A 19281-nucleotide genomic window follows, 5' to 3' on the forward strand; every position below is an offset into this window, starting at 1 on the left:
GCCTGCAGTGCCTGGATGAGGATTGTTGAAAACCGGGAAGTTTAACGCGAACTTGGTGAGGATTATGTCCAGCAGTGGACTGAGATAGGCTGAAGTGAATATTTCATAATAAGTGCAGATGGAATGGATGAGAGGAATCTTTATTGCTGCTGAAAATCATTAAAGTCAAGTAAAAGATGAATAAAAGCTTTTTTTAAGTGTAAAATCGTAAATGTAAAGTTTCTTGCCGATTCACCCCTGTAGAAGAATTCTTCGAATCGGTAGTAGCTTTAAATTAACTGTCATTAACTATAATGAATTAATTTAAAAATCATATAATTTAAAGTCGTTTAAAAGTATTTTGAGGCTAAATATAATATAAAAATTTAAAAAATTATATTTTTTCTTTGATTTTGTAATTTAATTTATTTAATGACCATCATAATAAGACAAACATTCATTTGACGATAGCCTTTTTTAATTAAGATGAATTCACGAAATTTAACTAAATTCGGCATACACTAACTTATTTCGAAGAATCAAATGAAAACATTTTCGAGCAAGAGAAAAAGTCAAAAACAGCATGTTTCTTCACAAACGCATCTTTTAGAAATTATTTTCAGCTGTAGCTCATTTCACGAGTCTCACTTAACCCAGTTTAAACGGAACTTCATAAAACGTCTGTATGTATGGGTATTTATGCGGTACTTCGAAACTCACCCTAAGCCTTAATGTTCGTTAAACGCCCATTTATTTAAATATAGCACAGCCATCATCAGGTATTTCTTAATAATACTACAAAAAGATTTCAAATTATGAAATAAAAATTATATTGTTCGAAATTTTAAATATCACCAAAGATGCGTAATATTTGGTGACACAATGAACTATTGTGATTTCCATATACGACTTGTTCTATAGTATTAAGCAAGCTAAATATATTTGTAACGACGTTATCCAAAACAATTATTGTGATGAAATTTTGTAAATGAGTTAAGAGAATAAGAGATCTACATTTATGTTATACGCTACTAAATTGGCAAGCAGGTGTACAGCCTGCCTGATGGCTGCATTACCATCTCATGCACGTTACCAACTAACTAGATATATCTTAATGTTAAAAATATTTTTTCACTATATTTAATTGATCAGCAGGCCTAGCATGCGCGCCACGACAAAATTTTGTCTACCCCTTTTCTCGTATTATCTCTCTATGTCTACAGTAGCTAACATGCGTGCACGCGATACTCTTCTCGTTACGTCAAGAAGAGATAATCATTAAATTTTAGTGATCTGTGATATTTATCTCTACGGAAGCTAACATGACATCGTAATTTTGTCGAATTTTGTCGTTTTAGGAAGAGAAACTTCTCGTCTTCAATATTATCGACGAGAAAGACGATAAATAAAATATAAATAAAACCGGGTGCCTATTTTTTTTATACCATGGCGTTTCCCTATTATAATTATATAATTTCGGTATACGAAGAGCGGGAAATGCGAAAAGTCGAGTGAAGTGTGCCATATAATGACACAAAAAACGTATTTGCGCCCTGTTGCTTCTTATTCTAAATAATAATAATAATACTTTATTTCAGACCAAAGTATAAGTCCATATTGGGTTAGTACAACAAGACAAGACAACATTCAGAATAAAAAACAAAACAAAATTATATTAAAAAAATCAATAACTAAAAAGAAAATTAAATAAAATAAAAGTAAAATCAATAATCAAAAAAAAAAAATTCAAAAATTCAAAAAATTTTAAAAATTAAAAAAAATAAAATAAAAACAATGCGTATAGATAGAATTACAATTATCTAATGTGCGACAAGATATAAAGCACAACACGAGCATATTGTTTTACATATATAATTAAATTCATTTACTTAGGCCGTTTTATTTTCCATATTAGATTTTTTAAATTAGATATACACTAAGATTTTATTTTTGTGTTACCCACATTAGGAATTCTAAACATTTTTGAATATCATATCAAAAATTGACCGCTCCAGCGGGGTTCGAACCCGCGTCTCCGACGTACCGTGTCGGCGCTCTAGCCAATTAAGCTATGGAACGATGCACCCGCTCGAGCGAAATTTTCGATATGATAATTTTTAATTTCGGTTTAAGCGAACCGTGGCGCCGTCTATAGTGAGCTCTTTACAGAAACCCGTAACTATTCAAAGTTTCATATTACAATGAAAATCTTTGACAGGAGACGACACCGTGCTATTTTTAATATCTAAGATTTTATTTTTGTGTTACCCACATTAGGAATTCTAAACATTTTTGAATATCATATCAAAAATTGACCGCTCCAGCGGGGTTCGAACCCGCGTCTCCGACGTACCGTGTCGGCGCTCTAGCCAATTAAGCTATGGAACGATGCACCCGCTCGAGCGAAATTTTCGATATGATAATTTTTAATTTCGGTTTAAGCGAACCGTGGCGCCGTCTATAGTGAGCTCTTTACAGAAACCCGTAACTATTCAAAGTTTCATATTACAATGAAAATCTTTGACAGGAGACGACACCGTGCTATTTTTAATATCTAAGATTTTATTTTTGTGTTACCCACATTAGGAATTCTAAACATTTTTGAATATCATATCAAAAATTGACCGCTCCAGCGGGGTTCGAACCCGCGTCTTCGCTTAAACCGAAATTAAAAATTATCATATCGAAAATTTCGCTCGAGCGGGTGCATCGTTCCATAGCTTAATTGGCTAGAGCGCCGACACGGTACGTCGGAGACGCGGGTTCGAACCCCGCTGGAGCGGTCAATTTTTGATATGATATTCAAAAATGTTTAGATATACACTTTTTATCTTAGCCAAAAGGCCGAGAACATTGTTAAATAAAACATGTGTCACTCGTTTGAAATTATACAAACGTTGGCTCATCCCGGTTTGGCACGATTGGTCAATAACCTTGTAAATTCAACTTTACGACATAAGAAATAAGAATGATATTCAGTTGTGATTATGGTTGATAATGTTTCTCTACTCGACAAGGCGAAGTCTTCGGAAGAGAATTTTGTCTCTCGTAGTGCGCATGTTAGGGTAATCGAGAAAATACTCGATGTAGACATTATCTCTCTCTCTCGTCAAGAGATATCTCGTTGTATGCATGCTAGGCCGGCAGGGCTGGGTAGCTCAAGTTCTTATAAGAAATAAGGCAATTAGGCACGTTTTTAGTGAATTATATATTTACTAGCTGCTGCCCGCGACGTCGTCTGCGTGAACGCTATACAGCACCAAAAATACCTACGATTATACCTTTTAAAATAATATTTATGGACCCGTTTATTCTTCTACATTTCATATCTACAGAAAAATCTCAAAGATTGTCTTGTCTACTTATATTCATTTAATTATGTTTATCGGCTTAGTTACTTATATTGCGTGATTTTTATAGTGTGAAGCTAGCTTATATAGCATGGTTATTAACATAATAACAACAACTTTCAAATATGCGTCGTTAGATTACACGTTGTTACAGAATGCGTTGAGGAAATAAAGGTTCACTGCTTGTTCCTGGTAGGTGATAGGATGATAATATGTAACCTATATGTTGACCCGACTTCTTAATAATATTCGTGCTAAATTTGAAGTCAATCCATGCGGCACTTTTTGAGTTTATCCCGAACATACATACAGACAAACAGACAAAAATTCTAAAAACTATATTTTTGGCTTCGGTATCGATTGTAGGTCACACCCAAGTATTCTTTTAAAAAAATATTCATTTTACAGTTTTGACTTTCCTACCATTTTATTATATGTATAGATTCTATACCAGTTTAAAAAGCTTCGATTTGTAAAACAACAAATAAATGTTCAAAGAGAAATATTATCTACTCTGACTAATATACTAACCTCTCTGTATAAATTCCTAAAAACATACAAAAAATGCAAATTAAAAAAATTGTCGAGCCATTTCCGAATACGTGTAAAATAAGAATGTTAAACAACAGTTTGAATTATTCCCCGAGGGCCAATTGTATTTGAAATACTTCGAAATTTTTCGCATGTCAGCCCGACACGTAATTTAATCTATAAAAACACATTTAATCTTTTCGTAATATCGTATGTAATGTTAGAACATTATGACACACTAACGATCCTTATTACGCGATTATAATAATATATGACGATTGGTTTGATATGAAATAAATCTTAAGCTTGATCATGATCTCAACGCTTCAGTCTGTAATATCCCACTACTGGGCATAGGCCTCTTTCTTCATGTAGGAGAAGGATCAGAGCTTAATCCACCACGCTGCTTAAATGCGCGATGGCGAATATATTCCCTACTATGCATAACGATCGCTATCAGGTGTACATGATCACAACCAGGACCGACGGCTTAACGTGCTTAACGGGAGACTCACAAAAAGTGCACAAACACCCAGACCACGGCAAACACCTGTATGGCCAATACAAATGTTTGTCATGTGCGGGGATCGAACCCGCCACCGCCAGCGCAAAGGTCCATGGCTGTGACCGTTGCGCCAAGGCGGCGTCTACGTGTTCTCCGAAATGTGGTAAAAATGCCCGTTGGGCCACAACGTCTAACATCACAATAAATATCCGATTAATGCGGTAATTGAACATCAGATCCATCAATCAAGCAGAACGTCGTTAATGTAGTAATGATTAGATTTTTTTTTCATGATACTTTTGTAGTTGAAATAATAAACTTCGTGACTTGCTTTGTTTATTGGTTTTTAAATTTTTTGTACACAAACCTTGTCCTGACAGTAACGGACACGAATAAAAAGTATTAAGTAGGGGAACACCGGGCAAGACGGGGTGGTGGGCAAGACGGGGCATCAGGCTTTTCAGGTGATTTAAATTGATCAATCTCATTCGCTCTGCCATCTCGCTACTGGCCGCCACGACAGCTCTTAGTCACACAAATACTAACACGGCGGCTAATCACTTGTTTTAGTTATCGCCGAAAAGTAGATTTCGTTTGTTCGTAGTAAAATTTCTTATATGTACGTTTCGTAGTGCATGAAACTTGTATTTGGTGAATTTTAAGCGGCACCTCGGTTAATCCTATCTACAGTACATTGCAGTAACAGGTAATAACTTGTTTTGTTATGAAACATTATTCATTTTTTTTTTGTTTGAATATTAATTTTGAAACGAATCAACGGGCAAGATGGGGTATATGATACCCCATATTGTCTGACACGATTTTGATTATTTATATTTTTTTATATATTGTTCTAGGATGGTTTATATTTAAAAAAAGTCATATATGTTTATAAAAGAAACTCAGGAAGAGGAAAACGGTCAAGGGAAGCACTGAATAAGGCGATAGAAGTTGTTTTGAAGCGAGAAATGGGATATATGTTGGCTGCAAAATTTTTCTTAGTCCCACAAACTACATTGGAATGAAAGGTAAAAAAGGCTAAAAAAGAATGTAAAGGTACCTTTGGGTACCAGTATTTTCGCAAAAAGAAGAAGAGGATGAGCTTGATGGATTATTTACTAGACATAGAAATCGGGTTTTTTTTAACTGTAGATACTGTGGCAGCACCTCTTACAACAACAGCAACGAGCACTGCAGTTGTTGTTACAGATCCTACTAATTCAACAGTTGTGACAACTAGTACAACTGAAATTAACACATATTTAAATTTGAGTCCTTCCCCTAGATTTTCTTATTGGCCTAATTTAGTGCATTAGCCAGCCCAAAGCAACTATTGCTTCTTCCAGTGACCAAGAAGACATTAAAAGTGACGAAAAAACGCGGTAAAACTACTATCATAACCTCTTCACCCTATAAACAGAAGTTGTTAAGAGTTAAGTTAGAAGAATTTATTTTAAAAAAATGTGACAGAAAAGTTAAAAAAGCAAAACAAGGAAATCAGACAGAGAAAAAAGGAGCGAAAACAGAAAAAGGAAGAGAAACAAAACCTATTTCAAGACTAAAGCCACAAAGAAATATAATTCAAAGATACGTATTAGACAGTCGTCTTCTGAAAAGAGTGATGTTGAAACCGAAAACACTCCATGCCTACATTCTACAGGATTATATTTCGACTCCAAGAAAGGTTGGATTGCTTATTCTTCTTGTGGTAAATGGTTACATTATTGCTGCGCAGGAGTGGATGATAATGATGCCGAAGCAACATTCATTTGCGAGTTCTGCACTCCTGAATAGTCGAGAAAATGGCTATACCCCATCTTGCCCATTAGGCTCACCCCATCTTACCCGACCTATCGGGCATGATGGGGTGATATGTCATATTTTACATTTTGTTATATTATTAACAATTCTATGGTGCTGTGTTCCTGATTTAAATTTAATATATAAGATTGATAACTACAAGCCTGATTAAGAATAAATATGATTATGAAACCATGAACCCCTACGATTTCTGGAGCTTTAAACCTTAACTACCCCATCTTGCCCGGTGTTCCCCTACTCAATTTGATGTCGTTTGGAAGTTGGTGTATATAAATTTTAGTGATACATTTTCATTTACATGTTTTTATACAATTATATCGGCAAACAAGCGTACGGCTCACCTAACGGCAAGCGATTACTGTAACATATAGACGCTAACAACACGAGAAGCATCGCAAGTGCTTTGCTGACAGTATACCCAATTCCCCCAGCAGCTCTGGTTACCTTACTCACCACAGTAACAAGCACAACACTGCTTGAAAGCAGTATTATTTCGCTTCTGACTGCCCCGGTCGGGCTGCTCCAGATTTTGAGCAGGATATTTCCAGCTGTGCTCTACCTCAGTTGAATATTATAGAGATAAATTACGAATTAAAATAACGCAACATATGTGTAAAATGGGAAAGAAAAAAATATATTTCATTGGTCAAGTCTGACACATACCTACCTATACTCTTACTCATGTACATGTAACTACTGAATTCAATTCGGGCACAATTGTCACCGAGAGTTTTTGACAATTGATGTTTCAACAATCTGTATCCGGCAATATTTAAAGGTGTGTCAACACTGAGAACCAATTTCACCGTTTGCTATAGTCTTAGAAAGTTATCTGACATATTACGGTATCTAACAGATGAGAGTTTTTGGTTTTTTTTTTGTTTCATTATCAAACTCTCATTCATTTAGATAGTTCTATTGCATTGCATATTAAAACCAAAAGCTGTAGTTTTATTATCGTTATTAAATTAGTTGACGACAAATCCAAATTGCCCGTTTCAAGCATCTGATAGAAAATTTGATCAAATATCAATAACACTAACTCTATACGTTAATATTTACGGCAAATTTAATAGTTGACATAAACATCACAGCTTTGCAAGGCGACGAAAGCAAGACTCACTAGAAATCAAACATAATAATAATAATAAATAGCTTTATTGCACACAGTAACATATAACAATCACAAAGAACAAATCTTAAAAGAAAAAAAAAAACTATTCAAGAAGTAATTCGACAATCTTTTCTATTCCAGCAGATAAAAAAGTGAGGCATTAGTCACGTTATTCGATTTATCGATAAAAAGTTTGGATAAACCTTAATTATCCTATAGCTTATTTAGAAATTTGCAACTGTCAAATGTAATCGGTTTCGGCCATATTTCGGCTGACCATGGGGAGCGCTCTGAACTATTCATGGAACTCCACTGTAACACGTAAAGGAGACTACTGTGGTATCATCATGTCTTGTGAACCTGGCCGTATATTTAATTTACTACCGTACCAATACTTCAAATGTTTTCAGAAATTTAATTTTCACCGTCGTTAGGTTTATCGTTTTACATCTCTTTACTTTGGTTACAAATCTTATTTATTGTGGTATCATTTGAAACTCACCTTTTTACATCCTATAAAAATACGAATACTTTATTAGACATATGATGTTTTAATATTTGATTATCGTAAGAATTACTGTGTACATCCCCTAACTTCGACTATAAGTCTCAGTTACCGCGTACCGTTTAATGTTGGCTTTACATTGAATTTTCTACTGCTATACGAATATATTGTAATCTAATAAATAACTGTACATCTAAATTAAAACGACGGACAGATTAATATAATTCGTATCTTTTATTAAGGCAGAAAGCTTTTAAGATAATAAAAAAGCTAATAAGATAAGTTCTTGAAAGAAATTCTTTTTTGAAATAAAATATAAATTATGTTAAATGCTGTTTCCTTGTAAATCTTATTTTAAAAATTACGTTTCTTCCTACCCAGTTGGAGGTTTTGTTATAACTTAGCTTTTTTATTATTATTTTCATTAAAAATATATATATAATAAAAGTGGCAGGAAAGTTTTTTAATCGCCGCTCCGGGTTTCAAACGAAAGATTTTTTTTTGTTGTTTATTCCAGTTACCGTTTCATGTCCTTTGCGAAATTTAAAAGTTTGCTTCATTTTAATATACAATGTTTTGAAATGTTTTAAATTTGGGTATTCACGAGATGAGAAATTATTTCTTTTGGAAAGAACTTCGAATTATTTTTACTTTGCGCACAAACGAGAGGGATTAAATGAAATCGTATATTCATACTGTTTCTAAGTTATACAAAAAAAAAAAAAAAAATATATATATATATATATATATATATATATATATATATATAATAAAAGTAGTAGTTTGGAAGCAACATAAGTTTACAACTTTTTTTTTTACAACTAGGACGGCAAATAAGCTTACGGCTCACCTGATGGTTAGCAAACCGTAGCTTATAGACACCTGCAACACCGGAAGCATCGCAAGCGCCTTTTCGACCCTATCCCCAATCCCTAGGAGCTCTGGTCACCTTACTCACCACAGGAACACAACACTGCTTCAGAGCACTTTAAAAAAAAAATGTTATTGTTGTCTACATTTCACGTAATATATATATATATATAAAATCATCATATCAAAAATTTCGATCTAACGGGTATATCGTTCCATAGCTTAATTAGCTAAAGCGACATGGTCAGTTGGAGATGCAGGTTCGATCCCCGCTAGAACGGTCGATTTTTGATATGATATTGAATGATATTAAAATTTGTTTATATATATATATATATATATATATATATATATATATATATATATATATATATATATATATAAAATTCTCGTGTCACAATGTTCGTTAACAAAAATACTCCTCCGAAACGGTTGGATCGATTTTTATGAAATTTTGTGTGCATATCGGGTAGGTCTGAGAATCGGCCAACATCTATTTTTAATACCTCTAAGTTACAAGGGGAGGATTATATACTGCAAAAGAACGTTTGCGGGGTCAGCTAGTGTATATATATATATACACGGTGATTTTATAACCGTTTTGGAAACGAAATATTTTACTTTGGAATCATCTATAGTACATATAAAAATTGATAAATCAATTGTAATGTTGACTAAAAAAAAGTTTCAATTTTAATATTCATTTTTATTCGATCGACTTGGAAAGTAGTAAGGCACTGATCATTCATTCATTATTTTATATGAATGAAACACGTCCGTGCGCGTTTCGGTTGATAAAAGTATACCTATAGGCGCGAGCTAGCGAGTACTTACGTAGATAGACTCGTTTGTCCTTCATACTTTACACGGGCTTAGGACCGTCAGAAATACCTATTTTATTTAAACTTCTTTTCGATTATTAACCACGATTGTTCTTTTCACAACAAATCAATTTATAAACGGACTGTAGGTATAAACTTCAGGCGTATTTAAAAAATCGGAGTTTTCTACAGAATAATTAACTTACATACCTATTAACAGTTTATTTACACTATTTACACTTCTCTGTATCGAAGCAACTGCTCAAAATGGAGTCCGCTGCGTTCAATACACAAACGTACGCGTTTAATACAATTGTCTTTTAATTTTCTTAATGTGTCTTGATCACTTTTCACTTTATCAAAAGCGTCCACTATCGCAATGCGTAAATCATCACAGCTTTCATATTGACTGACGTGTATAACTTTTTATTTCCAATCACAAGAAAAAATCCAGGGGCGTTAAGTCAGGACTTCCAGGTGGCCAAGACACAGGCCCTCCTCGACCTATCCACCTATCACTAAACTCACTGTCCAGGTACATCGTCTACTAACTCAGATATTACTCTCCTTAACATCTCTAAGTACGAATTGCCGGTTAGATGACCTTCAATAAAAATAGGCCCTATTAGTTGGTCGTTAATAATACCGGCCTACACGTTCACACTGAAACAAACCTGGTGATGGTTTTCTCGTATCAAGTGGGGGTTAATTAGAGCCCAGTAATGCTCATTGTGCACATTGTATAGTCCCACTCGAGTAAACAGTGACTCGTCCGTCCAGAGTATGTTGTCGTTTGTATTATTTAACAACCACTGGCAAAAGGCGATTCTTTCCGGTGCGTTGTTTATTACGTGAGCCTTACGAAAATGATACGGGTGTAATCCTAGTGTACGTAATATCTTCCATACGAAGTTTTGGCTAACATCGAATTCTCTTGCTGCCATCCTTGTCCTCCACCAGGGATCGCGCTCGAAGTACTCAAGAACATCTTCAAACTCCGGCGAATAATAATTTAAACGTCCTTGACCTTGTTTACGTATGTACCGCTATGGTATTACTGACCGACTGAAAGCCAGGGACGCGGGACGCCGACGATTACAAGGACAAGTGAGCAACGCCGTCATTGGTCGACTCCGGCGCAACTCGGTAGCTTTGTTTTTATTGGCTAATACGATTTTGTGACTCGCTATTAAAACGTATAGTATTTCTATTTTTAGAATGTACCTACCGTGTAGCGCTACTACTGGTTCTCACTTTTTATCTGTAAACGATATGAATATCGACTTTGATGAAAAAAAAAATACATATATTATTAAATTAACATTATATATAGGTTCTGTTATTGATAAATAATTCAAAATTTTCGTTTCCAAAACGCTTTCAAAATCACCCGGTATATATATATATATATATATATATATATATATATATATATATATATATATATATATATATATATACAGGTTGGTCTAAAAAAAGTTTATTAGTGTTTTATACTTAATTTTTTATTTATCTTTTTCTTTTAAATCTTTTGGCAATGAAATCGAAATATTAAGCAATACTAATATTCTCTACGATTACAGACAAAAAGAGATTAGTAATAAAATCAGTAACATTTTCCCTTAGATTTAATCGTCGAATTTAAATTCATCCTTAAATATGAGTGTTGGTTATTTTAACGTCCGTTTCAAGGGAAGTTAATGCTTAATGGATAGAATTACTAAAACGGTTTAACAGTTCTCAAAGAGCTCTGATAATAAATTAAACATTTACGAAGGCTTTCGGATAGCAATAATTTTCAAATAGAAGATATTAGTTAATGTAGCTATATTTTCTTAGTGTGGATTATTTCTTTAGCTATCTCAAATAAATATAAAAAAAACTCTATAAATAAATAATTGGAAGCACTAAAAATATATAAAAACATAACTTCTAAAAAAATCCCATAATTATATTTCAAAATTAAAAAAAAAAAACTATTTGACGAAATCGTTATTTTAATCGTTAGTTTATGCTTATGTTGGCTAGCATTTAAAAAAATTGAGATTCAGTAAAGATATAGCGTCGTAATTTAATAGTAAAAAAATGTTCATAACTGTATTTATACTGTTATAAATGAAATTAAAGAATAACACCAATTCGTCAGCAATTAATATTCAATGGTGTTTTAATGGCGCTATAGAAGCGATGTTTCAATTGTGTGAGCGATAAACAAATGTATAACAAAGGGGTATGAAAACGCAATTAAACCGTACTTGTAGGTTTGAGGCCACACAGGGAACTCGTACGAACAAACAAAAATAACACCAACATATTTTAATTGCTTCGCTTGTAATCTTTATAAATTAAAATTAATCGCTAAATGTGTCTAAGCGCTAAATTCAAGAAAGGCTAGATAAATTCTAACTATTTTTTTAAAGTGTTCTAATACTCTCTAGAAGGTTCGTTATGAATGAATCTTTAAAACAAATTTGGCAGAAACGTAAAAAGAGTTCGTAAGTCGACAGTTCGTAAAATAGCACAATTACTATCAGATCAAGCTAGTAATTACTTAAATACACACGAAGTCAAAAGGTGCTTGTGTGTATATATAGCTAGCTCATAAATGTAGCAGCTACTAACTAGCTGGCAACAAATGTGTGATGTAATACAATACATTGTACCTACTGGAAGAGTTATAAAACATTGCTAGGCAAAACCTCTTCTCTAATGAAAAAGGAGAATCATTTACGTAATGTATTTCTAAAATTGTAAGGGTACGAACAACCGTTAAACTACGTCACGGCATCAATTTGCACGCAATTATTTCACTTAAATGCGGCTTGTTAAGTAAGTAATTTATCTTAGCAAGTTACTTACTTACTTTACTACTTACTTTCTGTGTGTTTAAGTAGGTACATTTTGAGTTTAATCAAACATCAAAAAACAAAAAAAGACAACTTGTTTGTAGCTGTCATAAATCTTTATACTATTGTATTTAAAATATATGTAGATATTGCTCAGTGACGAATCTTTATTTGAATATGGAACAGTATTATATTGAAAAGATTATTTTATTTACAATGAATATTAAATTGAATTCTTGCGAAACATTTGAATGGTTATTGAGTTTATCAACAACTGGCAGCAATAGGTAGTTGATAACATATTTAGAATTAGAAAATAAAGTCATAGGTATAGGTAGGTATCTATAACTCCTGTACAAGTTGAAAATCATCATTTTACAGGAAAGCAAAAACAAGGTTTCAAAAAGTCTTGTTCGTAAGCTAAGTGGGCTAGATTTAATTGGTATTTTCTTTTATAAAGTAAAACACTGTCTTTCAAAATCCTTTTTTTATATCACTTTACATTAAAATAGTTCCGTAACTAGAAGATATAAGGACGCGAATTAGACCAAAATATCATTATTTTTTACTCATCAAAGGAGGCACAGATATATGCACCCATCCACACACACACACACACACACACACACATATATATATTATATTTATCTATATATACACTAAAGTTTCGTGATGTTGAGTTTATTTGGTGGTTATATTTTAGTTTGTAATTTGTAATTTTAAAATTCTAATGCTTTTTGCAACTTTAATAATCATTTGGTTTATTAGCACTTCTTCAACTTAATTAGTTAAGATAGAACAGTTGTCCTGTCTTGAATAAATTGCCCATTTTATAGCCATTCTATTTTAATTTTAGTATAAAATACGGTGTAAATTTAAGAAATTGCTTTTATACTAATTACATTTTACCCACGTTGTACTGACATATTGCTGGGCACTTTAAATGTCAAGATAAAGTAAACGTGGGCACACTGGAGAGTCTATAATACACTAACATTCAATATACCTATACACACACTAGTGTAAGAAACAGTGTCTTAGACTAACATTCCATGTTCCTTTTTAAAGACTTGTACAAACGTAAATGACAAAAACTTAAAATAGAAGAAGTCGCCAAAAACCAGTAATTGTACTAAAGCGCTTTAAATTTAAGTATGATAACAATTCTGTTTTCATTTTAACGCTTCCGTTAAAGGCATGAGTTTTAAAACTTTTAAAACACTGAATTGAACGGGACCTTTGATTGTCATTTTGTATAATCGATGAATATGCCATTTAAAACGTGGCCATAATACGTCACGGTATTTTAAAATAGGGTAGTTTTAAAATGACAATCGCGGTAAGTTCCGTACGATCAGTTGTACAATAAAAGGTTTCAAGGACTTGCCCGTGTCTCGTGTGACGTCAAACAGTTTTGCCTGTAGATATCTATTCGGTGGCGTGCCTTTAGCCAGGAACAAGCTTCCTCTGTCAGCTGATGTAAGCAGGCATACGTTCACAAGTATCTGAAAGAAAGATTTAAATCAATTAATTATATTTATCAATACAGGGTCCCACTGGTTATTTTTGTAATGCTCTTGACGGCTCCTAGTTTGTTTTTATTCATTACACAATAAAATTATACATTTCAAGTTTTATGTTTGCGGGTATAAACATAAATTCAAACGTTTGAAGGGGAGTTTTTCCGTACACCCGTTGAGCACACAGTTTTGGGTGAGCATTCTCCGAGACCACACTGTGGCCAAACACTGTGTTTGTTTTTAACACGTTGCTTGGAAAATCACTCAACTCAAACAAACATCTTGACAAATATAGAAACGGTCTGTACAAAACTTTCACATGAGCGGGAAGGAAACATGTGATCGCTAGTGCAATAGCTAATTACTATGGCCACTACTTCTATCTATCCGCCAACCCGCATTGGAGCAACGTGGTAGATTAAGCTCTGACTCCTACGTGGGTAAAGAGGGCTATGCCCAAGCAGTGGGATATTACAGGCTGAAGCGAATAGCAGCTACTACAACACAGCTTATATTAAGTACTAGCTGTACCCCCCCAGTTCCACCCGCGTCTGTTTGAGGAAAAAAAAAGCCTATAGCCGTTTGATTCATTAATTCCTGAGATTAGCGCGTTTAAACAAACAAACTTATCAGCTTTATAATGTTAGTATAGATGCAAAGATTTGTTTGCGAAATTGTATTTAATAGAAACCATACATACAGGCAGACAAAACTTTTAAAATCGTTTGTTAGTATTTTAGTATCGAGTGAATAACTATAATTATGTACTTTAAAAATACAATTATTTTGAAATTACAGAGAAACACTTCTATTTTTACCCGACTGCCAAGGAAGGGTTATATTAATATATATAGATTATAGGTAGATTTAGATTAACAGATAAAAAATAAATTGAAATAGTTTTAGGCTATTAAAGATCCTCCAACATTTCCAAGCAGTTTATAATTATAAATTTCCATAAAAAAAAAACTGCATAGGAATTCGCTTAAAAGTTAGTTCTTGGTTCGTGACATCGTTTTAATAGTTTTTAAAACAGATTTCAAAAAGCTCTACAAAAAATCTTCTGGAGATAAAAGTTCCTGCATTGTGCATTCTATCTAGAGACAGCCAAAATATATTTTTTGCTAACTTTTTGTTTTCAATATCGATAAAACAAGCCATTTTTCTTATTTTTCCAAAAATAAAATAAATATAAAATGTCCGATATCGAAAATTAGACCTGTTGCAGTTCCACTGAGGTAGGGAACAGCCGGAAATTTCCTGCTCAAAATATGGAGCAGCCCGACTGGGGTTAGTACCTCCATCTTACAGAAGATCACAGTTAAAAAATACTATTTTCAAACAGTGTTTTATTCCTCTTGGTGAGTAAGGAGATAAGAGCTCCTGGAGGAATCGGGGATAGCATAGGCAACGCGCTTGCGATGCTTCTGGTGTTGTAGACTTCTATAGCGCTTGTTTGCCAACTTAGTTATCTAAAAAAGTTCTCCTTATAGTAAAGATAAAACCACCGCACCTTTATTACCCGACTGCCAAGGAAGGGTTATGTTTTTCGCGCGTATCTTGTATGTATGTATGTATGTATGTATGTATGTAATATTCTTTACTACCTCATATTTCCAGAACCACTGAACGGATTTACATAATTGAGGTATCGTTAGGTTCGTCTTAGCTGCCCAAGTGTTCTTAGATAGGTGACATTAAAAAAAATCAAACATGGCGGCTGCGCGAAGCCATTGTAGTTAATGAAAAAAAAATAAGTAATATGCAGTCGGAGGCATGAAATTGAAGGATAAGTCAAATCATTCTCTCTTTGTGCATGCCTCCGACTGCATGTTATGTACGACGTTGCATAAAGTTTCGAAGGACTACCGTATTAATATATTTTAAATGTACAGCACAAAATGTTTGATATTGTTTCTATTTATTTCGCTGACTTTGTGTGCATATTGAATTTTTATCTTGTTCCAGCTTTTTCAGTTGATTTTCTATTAGTCGTTCTTCACGCAGGCGGGTTTTTTGTTTTTTTTTTTTAATTGATTGATTGATTGATTGATTTTTAAATATCTTTATTAAATCATACAAGTACACAAAATGTTTACAAAAGCATCACTTATTGTTAACATCATATTTATTAATACATTTTTAGGCTAACTCACCTTTACAAACATATACGTTGAACCACAAAAAGTAATTATAACATATTTACACAAAAAGAACACTTCACATGTATGAGTAGTACAATTAGTACCTAATTTTAGGTATGTGCCGTTTGTAAAACGTTGCACATTTTTAAAATTTACACTTAATACTTATTACACTTAGAAAATGAGTGTAAAAATAAAAAATAAAGAATAGATTTACAAAAATATATGTACTTATTAGTTTACAATTTTATAATAGAAATAAAAATAAATCAATGTGGGTATGTAGAAATATTTACTGAGCTTCGGATCGACATACGCAACGCAAGCCGGTCGCTTGTTGATTCATTTGGTTATGATTCATCAAGAAAGTAGTGATGTGGTAACCTGTACCTGTTGTATGTATCGATATATGGTAATGTTCGAAGTTTGCTACGACAAATCGATGAGACCAGAATATTAGGGTGACCTGGGATTTTATTTTTATAGAAATTGCGAGATATTTTAAGTATATAATTTTTTAAACTTGGATAACTAATATGTTTATGTAATCTTTTGAGGTTAGTCCGAAATGGGGTATTATAGGCAATTTTAATAGCTTTATTTTGAATGGTTTGTAATTTATTGTATTTTGACTCTGGTATACTACACCAAACAGGAGCAGCGTATGTTAAGCATGGTCTTACCAACATTGAGTACATTTTCATCTTAGTGGACGAGCTAATTTTTGTCTTTCTGTTAAATATGGGCCGTAGTGCGTTTATAGCCTTGACACCCTTAAGAACCAGATTATCGGTGTTTTTACTCCAGTTAACTTTGTCGTCAATTATTGTACCAAGATATTTGACTTGACGACTCCAAGGGATGATATGATCATTTATTTTAATTTTCTTAGATGGTACCGAACGTCGTCTAGAGAACATTATACATTCAGTTTTATTGGAGTTTAACTTTAGCTTCCACTTGGTAAAGAAGTCACTGAGTAGATCAATGGAAAGTTGTAGCCGACCGATCACCAAATCACAATCCTCCGATGTTGTATATGATGCTGTGTCATCAGCATAAATAGCGAGTTGTGTATGTGGCTGTTTGGGGATATCGTTTATATACAGTGAAAAGAGGTATGGACCCAAAATTGAGCCCTGAGGTACACCAGCTGGTATATGTTTAAGAGAAGATCTATGATCGCCAATGGCTACCGAAAACGAACGGTTGACCAGATATGACTGAACCAGTTTTACAAGTCCTGTTGGAACATTGTACATTAATAGCTTATGCAATAGTCCTTCATGCCACACCGTATCAAATGCCTTCTCAATATCTAATAAGACCATACCAGTACACTTCTTTTGATTCAAACCATGAGTTATTTGTTCACTTACTCTAGCTAATTGTTGCGTGGTCGAATGATTACGACGAAAACCAAACTGTTCCGATATAAGTAAATGATCCGTGAATTTTCGAAGGTGCATTAGGATTACTGATTCAAACAATTTGCCAAGGCTAGGTAGTAGACTAATGGGTCTATAACTTTTAGGACAGGAATCGCTTTTTGCCGGTTTTTTAATTGGTATCATTTTTGCGGTTTTCCAAGAAGATGGATAATAACCCAATATTAAACATCCATTAAATATTTTGGTTAGTAAGACAAGACCTTTTTGTGATATATTTTTTAGCAGGTAGTTTGTCAAATCATCTATACCAGGGGCCTTACGAGATTTGAGTTTGCTAAGTAATCTCTTTATTTGTGATGGCGTAACTAGTTTCTCAGGTATAAAGTTATGGGTAGATTCGAGACCCTTGACGGACTCAGCAACTCTGTGTTCAGTTTCGGAGTCACTGTACCAAGACTTTGTAAGGTTCATGTTTTCCAGGAATACATCTGCCAGCACTTCGCACTGTTCTTGTGTGGTGGAAGTAGTGTGACTATTGCTTATTTTCAATGGAGGTATGACATTTGGTCTAGGGTTAATTGATTTGACAAATCTCCAAAGATCGGATGAGGGATTATCTACGCTTGCTAATTTCCTGTCCCAGAGGCTATCATTAAACTCCTTTATTTTATTGTCGATTATATATTGCAAGTTATTAAATTTAGATAAGAGATATCGTCTTAATCCATTGTTGTCTGCCTTGAGAGAAGCTCTGCGGCAAGCATTCTTGAATTTAATTAGTTTTCGTATGTAACGAGGAAGCAAGATTTTACCGTAAGCTTTAGTTACAGGAATACTAAAATTACGGGCATTGATAAGGGTGTTAGACAAATGTTCTATGTTGTAATCTATTTCAGACACAGATTTGAATGGTAAATTATCAAGAGTGATATTTTGATTGATATAATTTCTATAATTATTCCAATTAGCCTTAGTATAGTTAAATGCGAGGTGAGATTTGCGAGTGTAGTTACTATTAATCATAAAGAAGACAGGAAGATGGTTCGATGATAAGGAGGTGTAGGCTTTTACTTCAGATATATCTTGAACGCCTTTAACCACGATTACGTCTGGTGTTGATTGGCTGTATAAAGCATTATAATGAACTAAAGTTGGAGTGTTAGGTGCAAAGATGTCATATTCATTGTTAATCATATGATTAAATAAAATATCGCCATGCAAATTCGCCGCAGAACAGTTCCAGTAAGGATGCTTTGTATTTAAATCACCCATTAGAACCACTGAAGTATAAGAATTCATTATAGCATCCAGGTCACTACACAACAACGGGAGGTTCGGAGACTGATAAGCAGCAATAAAGGTCACCTGGCCACAAGAAAGCTGTAACTGTAGTCCTATGCACTCTAGATTGTTTATTTGGGGGATTTTTATTGGAGTATGAGGAATATCGGTCTTTATTAAAATGGCCACCCCCTGCCCCCTCCCTTCGTCTGTCTTGTCCTGTCGGTAACAATGAAACCCAGGTGTTTTAAGATTAACATTGGGTGATATTCTGGTCTCGCATAAGGCAATAACGTCTATTTTAAGAGTACTTACCAAATCCCAGAGCTCAGTAATCTTTCTACGAATGCCATCAGCATTCCAAACTAGTAGGCGTAATGTATTCGCACTAAACATATTGACCTAGATGGGTTAGGATAAGAATAACCTTATCCATCATGTTCGTACATGCGACAAATTCATTTTTAATTGATTTAATTGCCTTAAAAATTATTAGCATATCTAAGGTTGCTTGATCATCTTTATTGGAGAATTGAGTACCAGTGGGATGTTTTTGGTTCTTTAAGGCTGCTACTTCATTCCAGGGGCGACCATCAACGTGTC

At 33.8% G+C, this 19281-nt stretch overlaps 1 protein-coding gene and 2 long non-coding RNA genes across 3 annotated transcripts in view; 1 reads left to right on the forward strand and 2 right to left on the reverse strand.

Annotated features, from left to right (window-relative positions):
- LOC123665001 (cGMP-specific 3',5'-cyclic phosphodiesterase-like) overlaps positions 1 to 19281 on the reverse strand; it is a 96961-nt gene that overhangs the window by 18467 nt on the left and 59213 nt on the right. The window contains exon 3 of the mRNA XM_045599364.1: positions 13730 to 13847. Coding sequence (XP_045455320.1) covers positions 13730 to 13847 — 118 coding nt within the window. The remainder of the gene's footprint in view (positions 1 to 13729; positions 13848 to 19281) is intronic.
- On the forward strand, positions 4978 to 5802 carry LOC123665072. Its single transcript, XR_006744980.1, has 2 exons — positions 4978 to 5071; positions 5223 to 5802. It is a non-coding gene; the product is annotated as an uncharacterized LOC123665072 (long non-coding RNA).
- LOC123665071 lies at positions 6497 to 8739 on the reverse strand. The gene is made up of 2 exons (XR_006744979.1): positions 8688 to 8739; positions 6497 to 6560 (listed from the first exon to the last, which is right to left on the reverse strand). It is a non-coding gene; the product is annotated as an uncharacterized LOC123665071 (long non-coding RNA).

Source organism: Melitaea cinxia, chromosome 23 (genome assembly GCF_905220565.1).
Source record: "Melitaea cinxia chromosome 23, ilMelCinx1.1, whole genome shotgun sequence".
Taxonomy (NCBI): domain Eukaryota; kingdom Metazoa; phylum Arthropoda; class Insecta; order Lepidoptera; family Nymphalidae; genus Melitaea; species Melitaea cinxia.